The 21,395-nt window shown below is 34.2% G+C and overlaps 3 protein-coding genes across 3 annotated transcripts in view; all 3 read right to left on the bottom strand.

The window, feature by feature from the left end:
- igsf11 (immunoglobulin superfamily member 11) overlaps window positions 1-10,119 on the bottom strand; it is a 98,628-nt gene extending 88,509 nt beyond the window's left edge. Inside the window, exon 1 of the mRNA XM_058745105.1 lies at window positions 9,557-10,119. Within this exon, the coding sequence (XP_058601088.1) occupies window positions 9,557-9,617 (61 nt within the window). The 5' untranslated portion in view covers window positions 9,618-10,119. The remainder of the gene's footprint in view (window positions 1-9,556) is intronic.
- A 2,657-nt stretch (window positions 10,120-12,776) lies between these two features.
- Window positions 12,777-15,968, bottom strand: wu:fb18f06 (uncharacterized). The gene is made up of 4 exons (XM_058744979.1): window positions 15,817-15,968; window positions 15,612-15,703; window positions 14,885-15,016; window positions 12,777-12,991 (listed from the first exon to the last, which is right to left on the bottom strand). The coding sequence occupies exons 1-4, from the start codon at window positions 15,821-15,823 to the stop codon at window positions 12,986-12,988; spliced, it is 237 nt and encodes a 78-aa protein (XP_058600962.1). The 5' UTR covers window positions 15,824-15,968; the 3' UTR covers window positions 12,777-12,985.
- A 1,286-nt stretch (window positions 15,969-17,254) lies between these two features.
- On the bottom strand, window positions 17,255-20,209 carry LOC131520672 (splicing regulatory glutamine/lysine-rich protein 1-like). The gene is made up of 4 exons (XM_058745090.1): window positions 20,058-20,209; window positions 19,837-19,979; window positions 18,852-19,034; window positions 17,255-18,038 (listed from the first exon to the last, which is right to left on the bottom strand). The coding sequence occupies exons 1-4, from the start codon at window positions 20,077-20,079 to the stop codon at window positions 18,033-18,035; spliced, it is 354 nt and encodes a 117-aa protein (XP_058601073.1). The 5' UTR covers window positions 20,080-20,209; the 3' UTR covers window positions 17,255-18,032.
- Window positions 20,210-21,395: the final 1,186 nt, after the last annotated feature.

Genomic DNA, 21,395 nt, shown 5'->3' on the forward strand with positions numbered 1-21,395 from the left:
AGACATGGTGAGAGCCACATAGATGCACGTGAACACTGAATTCCGCTCACTTTGTGCCTGAAATGACACTGTCAAAACTGTCAAAATGCATGTCTCTGCAAGCATCCTTGTAAACACAGTTGCTTATGGCTTAGGTGAAGGTAGGTCTAAACAATTGAGAAAGAAAATGGATAGCATATTGGTTCACAGCAGTTTAATGTTCCTAAGGCTTTCTGTGTCATGAATGTTAATCAAACAACAAAACAGAGAAAAATCACTTTTGTAGCTTTAACACAGATTTATAAGATTTAATTTATACAGTGAAGACTATGCAGTGTTATTTTACATTTGATTATTCAACCAGTATACCTGAATACTGTTAGACTTACCGGAAAAATATAAAGCACTGTTTATTTAATTTATATCTTTGTTGTATTTATCTATGTTTGTAATTTGTTTATTTTTCTTAAAATCACCCCAATCATTGATTATTTTTTTTCCAAATACAGCTTTTCAAGTCATGTTTTTTTTTACTTAGTTTTTTTTCCCTCCATATTGCAATATATATCGCAGAAACACAAAATATCGCAATGTGAGTTTATTCCAATATTGTGCAGCCCTAGTAGAAATGCCCTTATAAAAAAAAAAAAAATCACAAATGAGATCTCTTTAACACCTCAGTTGTTTGTCTTAGACAGCAATAACATCAAAACGGAAAGCAAAAGAGACTTAAAGTTCTTCTGCTTCTTTAAAGTGTCTCCTGAGAAAATTACCTCATAGATTTCTCCTCTAGAGTTTCAGAAGCGATCCAAACAATGTCTCAGATTGTGCCAAGACACCAAAATCAGCAATCAAAAGTCAGAGATCTTAATATTAACGCAAACATTTCTCATCCAAGAAATACCTGGGATAAAACACAAATCCTGAGCTGTAAAAGCGCAACACTTTCCTTTGAAAGCATGACTCCTACACACACCAGAAGAAAAGAGCATTCTTCTCTAAAGCAACAACAATACAAATGAGCAGACATGCGTCCACCTGCACTAACGATCTATTTAAATCAGTAATGTCTATTGATTAGACTGTAACACAGTTTTCATGTTAACTGCCCACAGCAAGCGCTCTCTGTAGCCAGATATTGATTCGTCGTGATACAGAGAGAAGGTGTAAATACTACAGCAAGACAAGATGGGAAGAAAATTACGCTGTGCTTTGCTCAAAAGGCCATACATCTGCTGTTATTTTAAAGCGCACAGAAACACATACAGCAAACACACAAAACTGATTCACGATAACTATAGTGGTCTGAATGCTGATTTGAGACCCACAAAACCAGTCTTAAGTCTCAATTTTTCGAAATTGAGATTTATACATTATCTGAAAGCTGAATAAATACGCTTTCCATTGATGTATGGTTTATTAGGATAGGATAATATTTGGCCGAGATACAACTATTTGAAAATCTGGAATCTGCAAAAAAATCTAAATATTGAGAAAATCGCCTTTAAAGTTGTCCAAATGAATTCTCAGCAATGCATATTACTAATCAAAAACACCATTTTGATATATTTACAGTAGTAAATTTACAAAATATCTTCATGGAATATGATCTTTACTTAATATACTAATGATTCTTGGCATAAAAGAAAAATCTATAATTTTGACCCATACAGTGTATTTTTGGCTATTGCTACAAATATACCCCAGCGACTTAAGACTGGTTTTGTGCTGCAGGGTAACATTTGAGAAGCTAGTAGAAATGACTAATTTCATTAAAACTTGTGCAGGAAAAATCACACATTTTTTGTTCAGAATTTGCAAAAATCTAGATAAATATTTTCACATAGAACATTTTTGAAACTGAATTAAATACTGTGTTAGTGCATCGTTATTTAGACTTTTATAAAATAGTAAACCTCACATTTCAGAAAAATAAATGATTATGAAATGGCACATGGGCTGAATGAAAATGCAAATTTAAAAATCTAGTAAACATCAGCATTTGCACATATAGCATTTGTATGTTTAAATCAAATCTAAAACAGAATTGAATACAATGTTAACAGAACTTAAAGCTGGCAACTACCTATAAATCCACAGCATTGTGGGGAATTTTGCAAACTTTTTGCACATTTTGTTGAGGATACATAAAAATCTAGTTGGTTTTTATGCTAAAGCCTCTAAAGGAGAAAAATAAAATCATCTTTTTCTCCTGCAGAGAAGCAATATCCAGTATAACAAAAACACAGGGAAAAATTGGACGTTAATGATGGTTGCCAGAGAAAATGAGAAACTGAGAGAATGAGATAGAGACGACCTTCTTTGTTGTGAATTACTGGACTGTGGTGCTACCAGTATTTCAGACACACACACACACCTCTGACCTATTGATTTATATCAGCCTCTGCAATCACACCCACATAATCGTTCATGACACCCGCTCTACAAACAATATCTGGAGTGTGTGTGTGTTTTCCGTAAGGATGAATTTTTCATTTGAAACCAGCATTTGTTTAAAATCTAAAATGTAATTAAATACAGTGTAAACAGATCTCAAAGCTTAAGCTTTTAATTTCTGTGCCACTATCATCGCCAAACAGAATTGCAAAATATATAACAGTTTTCCAGATCTGTTCACCAGTCTTCTATTAGTTGGACAAAGAGGTGGTTGGGTCAATGCTGCTGCTCAAACGCTTCTACGAATGTATTATTATTTGTCTCTGCGTATTAAACTGGGATATGAGACATCATTCTGAAAAATTGCACACCATCATGTTTCGAACATTTAAATAAAGCTTAAATAAATCGGCAAACATGCTTAATCCTCTGGAATTACAAAAAATCGTTTGAATTTCATAAGATGAGTGACGTCACAGACAGATGCCACGAAAAGACGTCTTGGACATCTGTCCTTGAGAACAAACACTGCTTCACTATTGTCAGATATATTTTAAATAGATCGAAGGACGGACAAACCTAAATAAAAGTTCCTTATAGGCAATGAAGGTTCCATGTAGAACCTTTAACATCCATGGAATCTTTCCTTCACACAAAAGGTTCTTTATAATGGAAAAAAGTTCTTCAGGTTTTTTAAAATGTTCTTCACAATTTTAAGAACTGTTCACAAATGTTCTTTTGGGAACCCAAAATGGTTCTTCTACGCCATTGCTATGAAAACCCCCTTTTGAAAACATTTTTTTAAGCGAGCAAAAGCACTTTCCCCAGGATAGAATAAACTTCGGCTTGAAATAGACTTGAATCTCTGTCGACTTGAACAATTTAGTCTGAGACCAGGTTGTATACCTGGAGGACCAGCTCTTGGAGAGATAAAAGTACAAAGAAAGAAGAAGAAGAAATAGAATAAAGCGGTTTCTTCCTCTGGAATCACTGAATATCTGCTGCTTTGAACAGCTCAGTGAGTCTCTGATCGGCCTAGTTCCTGAAAGAACATTCTCCTTTAAAAGACACTATTGAATAGAGAAGTGTTTTACAGAGGATATCATCTCCAGAGAGAGCTACTCCACTTGAAAGTCAATTCATTTACAGCCATTTCTTTGTGAAACTTACCTCTAGACAGAGTATGTGCCATTACGTTTATTAATCATTCACTGCATTATCCTCCTGTTGTGTTCAAAAAAAGTTTTATGGGTCAAATTGACCTAAAGTACATTAGTTTCCATGCAATGTGCCAAAAATAAAAAATCCTGTATTGTAGCTTGTCAGAAACTTAAAAAATAAAATAATATATATATATATATATATATATATGTGTGTGTGTGTGTGTGTGTATATATATATATATATATATATATATATATATATATATATATATATATATATATATTAGTGCTGTCAATCGATAAAAAAAAATTAAAAAATTAAATCACACATTTTTCAGAAATTAATCGCGATTAATCCCACCTAACATTAAAATTTTTAAATATACTTTTATATTGCAATAATTTCACATTCAATCTTCAAATTAATGTACAAACAACATGAATTTTTGTTTAATGGCATCTTTATTTTTACAACTGAAGGCCAGTATCACTGATACCAATTAATACTGATTTCCCTATAAAAATGTCTCCCCCCTAATATTTAACCATTGACTATAGCCATTCAACTTTACATTATAATTAAGAGCTATCAATTTTAACATTAGACTTTAAAAAAAAAATTCTAATTTAAGTGAACTTAAAACAATCTTCACATAAACCCATTATAATAAATGTCATATTTATACCTGTGCCCCTCAGCAGAAATATACAGAAATTGAATAAAGTTATCAAACACTAAATTCTAAACTAAATACAGATGAATCCTTAAATCTATAAAAGTTATTGATTTCCTCTTTTTTATTTTATGCTTGATTCTTAATGTAACTCATATATAACATATTACATGCATGCACAGTTTTATGGCAGCTTTAATCGCCTTTTTGGTAACTTCATGACTTAACTGATCACGATATTGCATGCTCGTAGTTTCTTTCGCGATTTGATATGAAATGATACAGGCTATGCCCGCACTGGCACCTTTGTGCATGTATTGAAGAGCACGCGCTACAAGCTCAGTACAGTTTCCGCGCTCGTTTGACTCGCGCCTGACGCTGAAGTGAAGTTGAAGCGTGCGTCTGAAACGTCTCCTGTTTGATTTGCTCGTAAAGATGTTCTGCGACTGAATAAATGCACTTCTTGTCAAGAAAAAGAGACAGAATTAGCAGTTATGAGTGGGGTGGCCAACCCTAGGCCCTGCCCCTGCGTTAAATAATTTGAACGCGTTAAACTAAAAAAAAATTTATCACCTGCGTTAACGCGCTAATTGCACTGAAACCAATGGTGGTCAACAGGAGAATCATACGGTGGCCGAGAGAGCTCAACGTGCTGCAAATAGAAAAAACACCTGCAAATTAAGAAAAAAACTTCATCAATTTGACAACACACGCGCTGCAAATGCTCACAACACAACCAAATAAAGAAACGTACTGCAAATGAAATTCTTTATTTGTTTAGAGTTGTGAGCATTTGCAGCACCTGCTGTCAAACTGATGATGTTTTCTTGATTTGCTGGTGCTTTTTCTATTTGCATGTGTTTTCTGAAGTTGCAGCGCGTTGAGCTCTCTCGGCCACCGTAGAATCAACACAAAAAGTACAAAAATTTGTACAGCTTTTCCAAAAGACATCTGTGTTGAAACTTTGCATGCACATTCATGCCCCTAAATGAGAAATATCCACCAAATTTCAAAAAGAAATAAATATTTTAACCAGTATTTCAAGCAATCAAGTGTGGGTCAAATTGACCCCAACACACAGGAGGGTTAAAAACTGGTATTAATATCTTATTTATTTGGTGGTCTTAATGGTTTTAGTACATGCATTTAACATGATCTTTCCCTGCTCTCTTTTTTGGGTCATGAACCACCAGTTGAAGAAGCACTGATCTAGCCAGCGGTGTTTTAGCAGGAATCTGGTGAGATGTGTTGTGGTTAGACCTCTAGCCCGCTGCTGACCTCACATCTCTTGAAGGTGACTCTCCATCTTGCTCAAAAATCTCATATCATTTATTCATTCCTCGTCCCTAAACCCATGGATGGCAGTCGTCCTATCCCGTCTCTTTCTCTCTCAGGCACTTTGCTAGCAGTCCCAATGGTCGTTTAATTTTTGAGTGGATATTTTTAGCTGAAGATAATCGAGGTGGAAACTTCCATCTGTCCTCTGCACATTCCAGCTGCTCCGCTTTTCAACGGGAAAAAGGAAATCAAGGGAAAAAGCACTCATATTGGCATCATCATCATCATATTGACCCTCACTTCTTTAAACACAGAAGCGGAAGGGGCAAGTTCACAAAATGATTTTTTTTTTAATGTATGGCCATATTTGCAAAAAAGTAACTCAAGAAAGAAATCACAGGATTATGTTGATGAGATCATTGCATATTTAAATAATTCCTAATCAAGACATGCTCTAACGAGTGTTGTTTTTGTTCACTAAAACTTAAAATAATTTTTATTCACTGAAATAAAACATTTGAAAAATTAAACTTCAAAGTTAAAAATGAAGTACTATTTAAGTACTAAAATTACTAAAACTGAATTTAATTAAATTACAAAAATTATTAATAATATATAATAATAATTAATTAATTAATTAATAATAAAACTGAAAACTGCACATAAGAAAATTACTAAAACCTAAACTAAAACTGAAAATATAAAATAAGAGCTAACTCAAAAATATTAATAAATACTATAACTATATAAATCATACTAAAATAACAAGGGCTCTAACCAGGGTCCCCACATTGTTGGACCAACAAGCTTTTCCAGTAACTAGCTTTAATTTACTTAAACTTTATGAGGACTTAAGAAAAATTATTATACAGAAACTGCACTCAGAAAGAGTTGAGCAAAAACCATATTAAGCTATATTTGCCATGTAAATTTCCAAAATAATTTATACATGACTTTTCAGGCGGCCTGGAAATTATATTTATGATACATATAACCAATAAAAAAAAAAATGCTGATAGATTTTATAAAAGCAGATATTAAACTAAAATCAGACAAAATAATTGCGGTGAAAAATTCTCCTAATTCAACTTGGTTCCTATCCATGAGAAAACTATCTGCAAACTTTATACAAGAAATCCATTTTTATGTTAATTCAGTTTGGTTTGATTTTCAAGCGAAGTTGCATTCAGTGCAGGGTCAAAAAGTGCAACACTGCTTCGGATGAACTTTAATTGGCAGAATTGATCTGTTCGCTGGTGTGGTTCCTGAAGCCTGAGGCAGAGCGATACAATGATTAGAACTCAAGCACAGAGAAACCTCCATCCGTCTCTCTCTGTTCCTTCAAAACACTGTAACAAATCATTCATTTCAGCTCAGGCCTCAGATGATGACTTGGTCAGTGGCAGTGCATAACTCTGTCTCCATCGATCTATCTACTTTTCTTTCTAAAGTTCAGACTTGCATGCCTATTTTTCCTCACATGCCCCCAAGGTGCCTCTCCGTGGCCCTTCGTGCTGCCTGGCCATTTCCTAATGGCAGAAGATGCAAAATTAATGACCGAAGATCCGGTGATCATGTGCAGGGACATGTCTCTAAACTGACAGTGACAGCGGCGCAGGAAACGCAGCGAGCTCTGGAAGACGCCCCAGTTTCCGACAACAACATCCATAACACTGCGCACACAGGCCTCTGTGGGACAAAAACACAGGGATTCGCCGGAGCCCGACCCATTGCTCCGGCTCTCATGACATTTTACAACCGCATTTAAAGTGAATCTCGCTCAGGGAGCCGCTCCTGAACAGAACTAAACACCTGGAAGTGCTCTGTAAATGGATCCTGCGATCCTGAGATGACAGCGTTGTGTATTTGTTCAGTGGAGTCCCTACAAGGATGTACCAGCAAATGCTATCACTAACATGCATGTATTAATGAGACATGTCTGAATAGACGTACACATCCAGGGCTGTTATCTCATCAGCTTAACGTCAACATGCTTTACAGACAGACGGAGAGAGAAACTATGTTACGAGATTGAATTAGGCCAATGCCAAAGTATATGGTACAAAAAAAGTTGTACATTTCATTTTTGCAAGCATCATCTCCTTATTGTAGTTAAAACTAAAACCGTAAAAAAAAAAAACTTTTCATTACTTGATGTAATATAAACTTTTACTGAAATAAAATAAAATATAAAATCCTTTGCCAAAGCCACATTTCTCATTTAATTTGATGCACTAAAATAACAACTGAAATTCATTTTTAAAAAACTAAAAAATAAATAAATGAATAAAAAAACTAATAAAAATGATTCAAACACATAATACAATTACTAAAACTTTAACTAAAATTAAAATGTAAAAAAAAAAACTATTTCTAAATATTATGAAAAACTATAACACAACCTCGATACTAAAATAACATTGATCTGCACTCAAATTGGTAAGGAAAATAATCAGTAGGCCAATAAAACAAAATCAATACTGTCAATACACACTGCCCAGCAATTACCGTATGTGACACATTTGTATTTAACATTACTCTCTCTTAAAGTCTATTGTGCAATATTATTACTATATTCTCTTTAATAGCATCTAATTGTGTTTGTGTGCAATTTTCTGGAAGTTCAAAATATTCACTATACAGTAAGTACAAACAAAAGGTTTGGGAAACCTATTCGACAACAAAGTCAATGTGAAAAAAAAAATCATCCTAATTCTACTTTGCTCCTATCCTTGAGAAAACAATCTGTAAAGTTTATTTTAAAAAAATCCAATTTAATTCAGTTTGGTCGATTTTAAAGGGAAGTTTCATTGTGCAAAAATGATTGTGCAAAATTAACTTTAATGCCAAATTTACACTGCCAAGACGGCACAGAAGCGCTTCTGAAGTGGCATTTAGGTGTCTTAACGCGGACTGTTTAATGCTTCCCAGAAGGTGGCATAAATGCATTTCCGCAGCAATTACAACTCTATGTTTTAATACTTGTGTCAGAGCAGGAATAATTTTGCCTGGTTTTTATGCAGCATTGCACCTTTACGCTGAATTATGAGCAGGCACTGAGCAGCCTTAACTGTGTAAAGATACCATAAATGGCAGAATTGACGTATTCACTTTTACTATAATATGTACTTGCATGCAAAAGTAGTTGCTTACTGCAATACTATACGGTAGGGATGAATGCATATTAAGACACGGACAATGTTTTGCATGAACTCTGAATCTATGCTGAAAAATAGACTTCAGACAGGGTTTACAGAAGCTTTTGAAATTCCAAACAACCCAAGGAAACAAAAAAGCCACTTTTTCCAGTTAGCAGATGCATCCAATATGCTGATCCAGATGATAGTGGATGAATATACAATCCCAGACTGGAGTTACCTGCATATGCCAGTCCCTTGTGTGGACCAACATGTGCAAACAAATATCACCCGAATCTCCCAGAGGATGGTACAATGAAAGTGTGTAAGTGTGTAAGTGTGTGTATGTGTACGTGCATCTGACTGTCACAAGCATCACGTGGAGCAGTGCTCTTCATAATCTGGTTGGATTACGGCTCTCAGACCTGCGCCGTCTGGCCCGTCCGTCAGTCCTCGGCCCCATGAATCCACTTCCCATCCATGATCATGACCCACTCACGATTTCACAGCATCAAGCTTTGTGTTGTTCAGATCACACACACAACAGCTGCACTTTGCATGCCAAAAACATACAAGCAATCAAACCCAACAGTGTGCATGTATATGTGTGTATACTGAAAACAAGTCATTTCATTACATTTGTGAGGATTTTTGGTGTGTAACACAAATACACATACACAGACATACACAAAAAAGGGCACATCTTCACATGACAGTTGTCAAACTTTCTCTAACACCTCAAATCTTTAACTACTCCCAAAACCTTGTTTACATTCCTTGTAAATATAGGGTTTTGTGACGTCACGCAAGCGCACGGTGGCATCAGCAACTAGTACACAAAACAATTTGCGACATAAATAAGAAGTGAAAAGCAAATAAAAAGCAAGCGTAGGAGCTGTACATAAATTATAATAATAATAAAACTTACCATTCACACAAAAGAAGACCAGCCAAGCAATCCATAGATCAGAATTATGAAATTTCAGCATTTTTCTGAGGGAAAGTCGTCGTTTTATGAAGTATGAAGTTCAAAGTCAGTCAGATTTTCTTCACAGTTTGATGGTGGGAAAGTAATTGTCTCTTAAAATCAAAATCACGGATAAAATCTAAAGCATTTTTAAAATATTTCAACGATGACATGTGAAACTAAGAACTACAACTAGTCAAATTAAACCGGCGCGTAAAATTCCCTCAGAGAACACCTTCGCGTCGGGATCCGCGTTAACGCGTCCGGTTCGGTCGGTACCGGGGTGTCCGGTTCTGTTCTTCAGCACGACACCGAGCTGTGTTCACATGCCGTTCACGGTGAACCGGGAAAATGTGCACCGGATCCTTGAGAGGGCCATGACCGACTCCGCTGCCGCCGCTCTCCGCTCTGATTGAGAAATCTGACTGACTGACTGACTGACTACTGGCCTGTTGCCTAGAGACCGCTGACGCCATTCGAAGCGCGAGGTAACTGTGCCCTCCTCTGGCGCGAAAAGGTGGCAGCGCGCACGCACGGCGGCGCCGCGCCCCAGTGTGACCGCGCGTCAGGTGCGCGCAGGAATGATGCGAACTGGAACAGAAACAGAGACAAAAGATTGTCTCAGTCTATTGGATGACTTTTAGTGTTTTTAAATGAACATATTTACATTTTTGAACAGACACAAACAGTTTAACATTTAAAAAATTTAATTGTGACATTATTTGGACCATTTATAAACCAATTTCAATAAAGTTTTTTTTAATTTTTTATTTCCTTTAAAAGTGTATATATATATATATATATATATATATATATATATATATATATATATGCTTTAAAATATATTATATTATATTATATTATGTGACCTTGGACCACAAAACCAGTCATAAGGGACAATTATATGAAATTGAGATTTGTACAGCACCTGAAAGCTGAATAAATAATCTTTCCATTGATGTATGGTTTGTTAGGATCGGACAATATTTGGCTGAGATACAACTATTTGAAAATCTGGAATCTGAGGGTGCAAAAAAAACCTTAAATGCCTTTAAAGTTGTCCAAATGAAGTTCTTAGCAATGCATATTACTAATCAAAAATGAAGTTTTGATATATTTACGGTAGGAATTTACAAAATATCTTCATGGAACATGATCTTTACTTAATATCCTAATGATTTTTGGCATAAAAGAACAATGGATAATTTTGACCCATACAATGCATTGTTGGCTATTGCTACAAATATACCTGTGCTGCTTATGACTGCTTTTGTGCTCCAGGGTCACATATTATATTTTGTACACCATACAAATGTCTATTTTAACAAGTTTTACTATATTTGTGAGGAAACGTTGTAAAATTGTCTTAATTTATGCCTGTAGCTCATTAAAATTATTTTGGTGTTCAGTAATGTACAGTCATTACACTCTGAGCTCTCAATTAGGCTGTCAAAGAAATCAATAAACTAACTGATCAATAAACTTGTTTAGAGAGAGAAACAGTAAAACACCTCTATCACCCGTCTGACTTATAACCAAACGCATGTTACATGCTGTACTGTAGCTACTGGAATACCATTTTATACATGTATATATATAATAAAATAAATATAGAAATAAATTCATATGGAAATAAATAAATATAACAATGAATAAACTAAGTATTTTTAAATCTTGACTTAAAACTTTTAATTTCAATATTGCTTTTGATTAATTATGTTTTAGTTTCTTGTTTACTTATTTAGTGTTATTTAAAAATATATATTATATTATTGTTAAATATATATATATATATATATATATATATATATATATATATATAATGAAGTTAAAAACTATGCAAATTTAAAATAAATACTGAAAACAAAGGAAAAATTAGTAATAAAAACAAAAACAAGTAATGAACAAATATAAAACAAACTGAAAAAATAAACTGCAAATAAAGCTAAAAGTAGATACAGCAAATAATAAAAGGAAAATATAAGGAAGGAAAGGAAAAGGAAAAGAAAGATAATGAGTAAATTTAAATTAAAACAATTTTATTTGTTTTATCATTTACTCATTTATTTTCCTATTGTTATAGTACAATTATTCATTTTAAATGTGATTATTTCAGGTTTGGTCCTCCATATCCATGCACACAAACCTAACTTGCAATATAATACTGACTGATAACCCTAAAGAACACAAAAGCAACCATTTATTTCATGTGCAATTTCAACATTCTCCCTGGACATGATTTAACCCGACCCGAGTTTTGTCCGATTTAGTTACTTCTGGGACCAATTTGTCCTCAAAGTACAGCTAAGTAACCCTTCACACACCTCTGAGACAAACTCCTCTGCATTCACATCCCTCTTCTGTGAGAAATGTGCAGAACAGCAGATGCTGCTGGGTTTCTGCTGATGTTCAGATCTCTGACCCCGACCGCACTGAACATCTCCAACCGCTGAAACAAGCCAACTTTTCCCTCGATTAAACTTTCAGCATCTTCAGTGTGTTTGATGAAATATGCATGTGAAAGATTGACAGGGTGTGGCTGAAAAAAAATGCAACACGGTGCTTTGCATTTATCCTGCAGGCGTTTGGCACCGAATAAGAGAGAAAAACTGTCTCAGTCTGATGGACAAAGAGAAATATCTCTCTCTTCCGCCTCTGGGCAACAATCGCCCTGTTCTCTTATCTCTGGCATACAGTTGTCTTCAGCCCAGCAAAGAACGTCCAAAACAGTGTTTGGAAGCAGCCGCGTTTCGTCCCTGCTGTTCAGATGAATTATCTGTGCCGTACTCAAACATAGATGAATAAGCAAACAAATCATGCTCAAACAAGACAGATCTGTGCGGAAACCTTCGAAATCAACCATGCATTTGCATAAGCGTGCTGTTTAGACAAAGATATTGTCGTGTTGACAACTGACTTTTTCCATTTTCATGGTGAAAATCAGAGGATGTGGGATAACCTAACACTCTTTAACCTATTTCTTATAAACTAAGTTACTAGATAAAGCTTTATTTTTAATAATATACATCAATTAATATGTGCTGAATGCTTTAATTTGATTATTACACACATAAATTGATCAAATACGGCCTACATTTGTACATCAAACTGGCTAAGATTTAACAGAACATTAATAGTTCACTAACCGGCAACCACTGAAAGTTAATAAAAGACAAAAAACTATTTCAAACATCAGAATTTATTAAACCAGAAAACAATTTTACACACAATATCTCACAAGTCTGTTTTTTTACAGTGTTTCATTGAAGATTTGGCATGCAAGTAGCGCCACCTTGTGGAAGTTTGGGATTACAGCTCAAAAACTTCAAGCTATTGATTACTCCCCTATGTATTTAATAATATTGTGTTATATGAATCTTCAGTCTTGCTTCAGTCCTACACAAAAAGACAGAAAGAAAGACAAATGTTAACCTTCAGATTTTTAAAAGAACCATTAAACTAAACCTAATCCCTTATTATGCAAGCTCTGGTGCAATGGATTGTTTTGGATATTATTTCATTAAAAAAATATTCATTAATGATAGTAATTCAAAAATAAATCTAATTTATGGCACTAGTGGCATTAGTGGCACAAAAAAAGCAGATGTAAGGCATATCAGCATTGTAGAAAGGAAGTGGATGGTGATTTATATTGTGATTTTGCAACCTTGATGTGTTGTGATCAGTCATTTGACAAAAGAGAACCAAAAAAATCATATGGGTTTGGAATGACATGAGGATTAGCAAAATGGCAGATTTTAAATTTTTGAGGAGTTAATTATTGCTTTAAAGGATAAATAAAATATAATAAAATAAACAAAATTAGCATTTTGAGGAGATAATTGTTGCTTTATGGGAGAAAAAAAAAATAATAAAAATCAATAATTAAATTAAATTACAAAACATGTAAAAAATAAATAAGAGAGACCGAATTTAGGTTTTTGAGGAGTTAATTATTGCTTCAGGGATAAATAATAAAATAAAATATCCAGAAGAGAGAAAGCATGCCCCAAGTCAAACTCTTGCACTGAATTTCAAGTTTGAAACCCTCTGTATTAGAGTCGTAAGGGCCGTGTGAGGCTGTTATCGCCTCTGAGAGACTATTAAAGTGCACACATTCATTCCTCTGCAGACACTGTGTGATAGATATGTGCTTTTATCACCAGCTCACGCTCTGGTGTAATACTTGCCATGAGTTGACTACAAATGATCCTGAACACCACGGCACACGAAAGATCAAACACTGCACCCATCCTGAAATCCCTACTGCTACATTACCATTCATTCTGCATCTCTAGCACCGCTGCTCAGATATCTTAATAGTGTTGCAAGTAAATATGCCTAATATGACTTTACAGTAAATACACTTATTATGAAAGTCTATGGGGGAATATATACTAAAATACACAGTTTCTAAAGTATATTAATAAAAAATTAAATGCTAGGTGTGTTAACATAAGACTAGTAGTGTGCGTGTATATATATATATATATATAGCTTTTAAATGTAATTTTAAAATTTTTATTTAGTTTATAATTTTTTGGTTTATAATATATATAGGTAATGTTTAATTTATTTTAGTGTATTAAAAATAATTGTATTTATTATTTTACTTTAAAATATTTTCAACTATAAACATTTTAAATAAATAAAAAAAGATATAGTTGATACATTGTTATTTAAAATAACAATGTATCAGCTACCTATTTAAATTCTCTTTGAACTACTTTGCCTATAGAAGTGTAGGTGTTTCTATGGTAACCAGGATTCGTTTGCCCTCCACTGACCTCATCTATACTCACTAAACAGGTTATTGTTTTACTTAAAACGACGTTCAAGCGTATTGTTCGGTGTGTTTACACAAAGATCCCATCTGTGTCTAAATAAAGCGGTTATTTTGTAAATTCCTCTGCGGGTGTGTCTCTAAATGTGTGATATCAGTGTGATAAGTGACGTCTAACTGCAGGAATGCTGCGTGGGACGGCAAGAAGTCACAGCTAAAGTCTCCAGGAGACCCTGAAGAATCAAGCCTCTGCCCATCTAAAACGCTTTACAGCCGGACCGCACCTCGAGAGCAGTCGGTTTTACGAGACGCCACTATCACGGACTTTATGGAGCCCAACCCTGCTGCCTTTGGTCACTGTGTCTATCTGCTGGGTTCACACACATAATTAATGCTAATAAAAGCAAAATAACTCACTCCCAATTTAAACTTTTCTCATATTGATAACTGTACCTGTGCATTAATACAGTATGTGCATTAGAATTGTGTTAAAAAAGAAAAATTACCGAATCACTGGAGGAAGACGAGGACTTGTCACCATCCTTCTTCTTGTGCTCCTTGTCTTTCTTCTTTTTGTCTTTGCCTTTATGTTCTTTATCTTTGTGTTCTTTGTGCTTATCTTTATCCTTAGAATCACTCTGAAAAAAAGTAAAATCTCATATTCCATTGAACAGCAGACAGTCACATCTATTTCTGTTATGAAAACTAGCATTTCCTATTTAAACAGGAAGTTAGAGCAGGACATATCAAATAGTTTGTTCCTTTATTTAAAATAAATAACTATATTGTAATTTTATCATCTTTTAAGGGTACATTACATGGATGGGCTGCTAAGAGACATGCACTTAAAACCTTAAACTGAAGATGTTTTTAAGAAACTTTTAGACATCTCAGACTGGCAGCTGTCCTGAGAGAGATTATTAAAATCCAATATCTGTAACATTATCAACATTATTTCCATATGCAAAGTTATCCAGGACTATCTGATGTTTTCTACACAGCCAATTTCCAATACTTCCCATTCATCTGGTCAAGTATAACACGCATAGATGTTTTTTATTTCTCTTATTATCAATATTGATCACATGTTAATGTTTTTATAATAGAATAAACTGATTTCTGACATCTATAACTCATTATGACAACAATAAAGTCACAACACGAATGTCTCTAGTGGCTCTTGTAATTTTGATGATTGTTTCTGATCAGATTATTATGAATAAATATGTTTACCTTGTCTTTGCTCTTGTCTTTGTCTTTATCCTTCTTTCCAAACCCAAAGATTCCCTCGACTTGTTTGCCCTCTGACTTCTTCACCTTTTCATCTGGAGAAAGAGAAAGAGTGAATAAAAACGCATTCGTTTATATTCAACTGATGTTTCTTGATTCAGAAACGTAAAAAAAAACAAAGTGTTAAATTCGCTTTGCAACGGTTTACCTGCCATGATGCACCGTTGTAGTTATCAATCGGTTTAATCGACGTTTGTGAAGATCTGTGTTTTCGGCCGAGGTCTACAAGAGCTTGACTCATGAATATTAATTACGTATTCTGACGTCCGCCCAGTCGGATTATCTGATTCGCTGAACAGTAGCCGCGAGTACGTAAGCGACAGTTAATCGGCGAATAAGCGAAAGGCTTGGCTTATGAATATTAATAAGGTTATATGACTGGGCAGCTGCGCCATATAATTTCGCGCTCAGGTGATTATTCAGGTGTGCATTCACGGAAGTATTTGTTCTCCACTCCTACTTCAATAACAACACATCCACGCCCATATATACTACACACTCGCACACACACACACACACACACACACACACACACGTTCGTTTTTGTGAATTGTGGGGACTTTCCATAGACTTCTATTACTTTTATACTGACAAAATAATATTTTCTATCCCCAAACCCTAACCCTACCCCTTACAGAAAACCTGTTTGCATTCTTACACTTTTAGATAAACATTATTTACTATTTTTAATCTTTTTTTTTTCCCCTCGTGGGAACCGCAGGGACCCCACACTGTTTGTTTGTTTATTTATTTATATAGCACAGTTTAATACAACTCAAGTTGCCCAAAGTGCTTCACAATCACAAGCTAAAAAACACAAGAAGATAGCAGAAGTAAACATATCCACATTACATAAACATTAACCCATTTAAAGAAGCTCTCCATTTGAATTTAAAAGATGTTGTTTTAGCATAGCTTTGAACATGGGTAAGGATTTGGCAGATCGAATAGATTGAGGGAGGTCATTCCACAATTTAGGGCCTGCTCAAGAAAAAGCTCTGTCACCTGTTTATATATATATATATATATATATATATTTTTTTTATATTTCATGTTTATATTTTGTCCTGGTAGAGCAAAGCAGATGTTGATTTTCTGATCTCAAGGATCTAGAGCGGGTGTAAATTACCACCAAACCGGACAAATACACAAGAGCTAGATTGTACAAAGCCTTAAATACAAGTACGAGGATCTTATAAAATGTCGTACTGGCAGCCACTTTAATGAAATTAATAATGGAGTCACAGATTCATATTTCTTTGCCGACTTGATAATTTTTTTGCTGCGGAATTTGGATTTTCTGTAAACGTATAAGTGCTCGAACATCAACACCATAATAAAGGGAATTACAATAATCCATTCGAGAAAAGACAATGGATGTAATTACTTTCTCAAAGTCTGAACTAGATAGAAATGGTTTAGTCTTCTTAGCTAACAGACGTAAATTAAAAAAACAAGATCACACCACAGTATTAATTTGCCTGTCCAACTTTAAATCACTATCCAGAACAAATCCCAAATTTTTTACACTAGATTTAACAAAACCAGTCAAAGAAGTTGCTTTCAAGCACTGAAGCACATCATGCTTTCTAGGGCCAAACACAATAACATCAGTTTTATTTTCCTTTTAACATTCGTTTAAAAATACAACATACAATGTAGCATAAACAAGTTCACACACACATAAATATATGTTGTACTGTATTGTAAATAAAGGAGTCCAGGATGACTTTTTACACCAATTAATTTCTCATGGTATGTTTATTTTGAAAAGTCACTTTTTCAATAGTCACAAAACTAAAACAACTATTGGACATGTCTATCATTATTATCCTGTATAAATATAGCCTACAGTTCATTATGATGACCTTTAGTGGACCATGTTGTCACTATGGGATAAATAGCATGAATGGGAATTGTTTTGAGAAAACAAACATTTTTTTGTAATATGACATACTAACATACATAAAATTGATACATTTTCCACAATATAATATTTCAAATGTATTGTAGGCTATATAATGTCTTTAACACTCAAACAAACTGCAAGAAATGTAAAAATAACAGGAGGTTTTCACAGATACTGTACATAAAGTACATCAAAGAACTCATGTAACAACTCGCACCAATATATAAAAATATAATAGCACTGGAATTTTAGTTTGTAGGACAAAATTCCCAAAATATTGTCCAAATTCAAGACAAATGATGCAACTAGGTATTTTATACCAACATATAAAACCACTGCTAGAGAAAACAAGCAATTGTGCAAATTGATTTTTTTGCCTAAAAACCTCACAGTAACTCTAAACATTTTCCCCATGTGACAACTTCCCCGGCCCCTTATGTCTTCAGTCTTCAGCTTTAGTCCTGCAAACAAAGAGAGAATAATGTTAACTTTCAGTTTTCTATGAAAAAAAACAAACAAAGCATAAACATATGTGACAGTTCAAGTGCTTGTAACTCTACAGGAATGATTTGAGAAACACAGATCAAACATTTTTGGTCGAATCTCATGCATTTGGTTTCTGGAAAATCTTTTGAGCAATTTTTTTTTGTTTGTCCTCTCTTCAATAAGTAAACCGGTTTGTCTGCATTACAGGGGCGGATCCATCCAGCAGGCTATGAAAGCACTCGACTTTAACCAGGTGTTTTTAAAGTAGTGTTGACACATTTGCCCAGGTTTGTTTTACAGTGTATTACTTGCATGTAAGAATGAAGAACATGAAACATGACGAAAGTGAAAATACTACAGTAAGTAATGAGGTAGAAACTTTATGTAGAATAGCATCAAATGTGGCTCATCCAATCAGATCATCAGAACGATTCATTTGAGTCTTTTGTTTTGCACTGTAGTTAAGCAAAGCTGAAGAACGAAGCTTGTGCCCAGATAGAGCATCTTTACGACTGTAAGTGTGCACCACACCTAAAGATCAGCCCGTTTTATGAGATGCCATTATCGTGCCATTTATCCAGCTATCAAATGTAATTAAAACATTAGTAACCTATTCTTAACTCAAACTTTGACTGCTCATAGACAAACCAATAATACCAAACTGCACCAAAAATCACCATAAAAAAGTTGATATGCTAAAGATCTCCTTCTGTGTCCCACAAAACCAAATTAATTTAGGCTTGTTTTAATGAAGTGTTTATAAAATCATAGTAAAAGCACAAAGTTACCTCATCACTGGATGAAGAGGACGACCTGTGTCCGCGTCCACGTCCCCGACCCCGACCCCGTCCGTGTCCGTGTCCATGCCCCTTTTTATGCTCTTTATCCTTCTTCTTTTCCTTGTCTTTGCACTTGTCCTTCTCTTTGTCTTTGCACTTGTCCTTGTCTTTATCCGCTTCTTTGCAATCACTCTGAAAAAGCATGCATAAAACAGTATAATGCATCACATTCTATACTCCAGCATGTAGTAACATCTCTTATTTTACGTCATTATTAACCCTCAAGGGCTGAACAACATTTTTGAGCTCTCGAAAGGAGTCTCGCGGGTTGAACTCAACACAAAACACTGTTTGCAACACACGTTACTTCTGTAATCTGATTATAAACAGGAAATTAGCTTTAAATGAAAAGTGTTTGGAGTGGAAGGGGTTAAAAAGCTAAAAAAAAAAAAATTAGTGTTATTTTAGTATCATTGAGATATTATTATAGTTTTTATCAATATATTTTATTTATTTATTTATTCATAATTATTTTATTTTTATTTATGTATATATTTTGTTTGTAAGACTTATATAGTTTTTATTTTTGTTTTCAGTTTTCAGTTTTGAATCATTTTAATGTTTTTTAATCATTTTTAATTTTATTTATATTTATGTTATGTTTCTGCAAGTCAAATAAAACTAATTTAAAATGAAAAATGTTATTTTGGCAACTACCTGAAATAAAATAAGCATTTAATATTTTATTTCAACTAACAACATTTTTTTTATGGTTTTAGTTATCAATAATAACCCTTTTATATATGCAAAATCTGATTTTTTTTTCAATAGGCCTACTTCTCATCTTTATGTGTATAAAAAAGACAAGTTATTAGTATACAATCAACAATAACGCTCTAAGTATTTCACAAATGTTGATGTTTTATAACAGTGATTTGGATTTTTCTGTGTATTAGAAAACTTTCATTGACTCAACTTTTCAATTTCATCTTACCTTTGGCTTGTCACTATCTTTGTCCTTGCCCTTACAATCTTTATCTTTATCTTCTTTGTCTTTATCTTTATCCTTTTTTCCAAACCCAAAGATGCCCTCCACCTCGCTGCCCTCCTGCTTCTTCACCTCATCATCTCCACAAGCTGCTCAAAAACAGGAATAAAACTGTTAGTTTCTCTTAGAAATCAGCCAGTGTGTGTTTACTGATTGTATGTGTTTACCTGAGTCCAGATCGAAGTCCATGATGAATATGATCTGATCGAGATGACAGCAGTATTTATCATCAACATCAGTGTCTCTACCGGGATCCACCCAGAGCGTCAAACTTGCTGTTTGTGCCTCATTAATATGAATTAACGTGACGTAAGATTCGCTCTAGCTGATTGGCTGAAAGACAGACAACGCTAAGTATGAATTCAAATTAGGGAAACTCTTTACTATACACAGCGATGGCTTGGCTCATGAATATTAATTTAAAACCAGTAGTCTCAGCTGATTGGCTAAGAGAGCTGACTAAATAAGAAATAGCTTGTGTTTATTATTTATGTGGTGTGGTGTGATTTAATTTCGTATTTTAATTTAAACACATTTAACAACTTTTCAGAACAACGTATCTTTCTAAAAATAGCACACTATCACTCTGGGTCATACAAATTATTGATTGATTGAATGAATGAATGAATTAATGAATTAATGAATGAATGATTCAGACTTTCCTCCTCTCAGACTCAGTTATGAGAAAATAAAAAAGTCAGAATTGCGAGACATAAACTCTGAATTCTAATATAAATTAAGTGTTTCTCTTGCAATTCAGAGTTTTTATCTCTCAGTTCAGACGTTTTTTCTAAATTCTGACTTTACATCTTGCACTTCTATTGTTGTTTTCTTTTTTTCTTTTTTTTCTCGCCACAGAATAATTTATTTATAACGTAATTTTTTTTTTCTCTAAATTCTTTCTTTTTTCAAAATGGTCCTTAAAATTCTGAGAAAAAGTCAGAATTGTGGGATAAAAAGTAGAAATTAAAATAATAAAATGTCACAAGTGAACAATGACCTAAAACTTCAGAGGAAAGTCATTTAAAACACCAAATCCTGTTTTTAAAGGGACAAAAACAGGATTATCCAACAAAACCAGTTTATGAACCACTTCCCCCACCTCAGCTCAGTTTTGGCACCCAGACTCAGTTTGCAGGAGTGTTGGGTGTGTCTCATATGGGTGGTCCTGCTTTAGTACAATGCTTGTATTAAAACGCTTATAACGATGAGCTGTTTTTGCCCAAAAGCAGGTGTATCTCTGATCATTCTGATTCACTACCGACTGCGGAAAACAGACCAGATTCCCAAAGTTGTGCTGGTACAGTGATTTATTTAGTGTATAGATGTAGCTTTTACATGAATAGTACATCCAAAAGTGAAAAATAGCTGAAAATGTGCTCACCTTCAGGCCATCCAAGATACAGATGAGTTTGTTTCTTCATCAGATTTGGAGAAATGTAGGATGCTCTGCAGTGAATGGGTGCCGTCAGAATTAGAGTCCAAACAGCAGCTTTTTGTTTCTT

This window comes from Onychostoma macrolepis, chromosome 15, assembly GCF_012432095.1.
Source record: "Onychostoma macrolepis isolate SWU-2019 chromosome 15, ASM1243209v1, whole genome shotgun sequence".
NCBI classification, from domain to species: domain Eukaryota; kingdom Metazoa; phylum Chordata; class Actinopteri; order Cypriniformes; family Cyprinidae; genus Onychostoma; species Onychostoma macrolepis.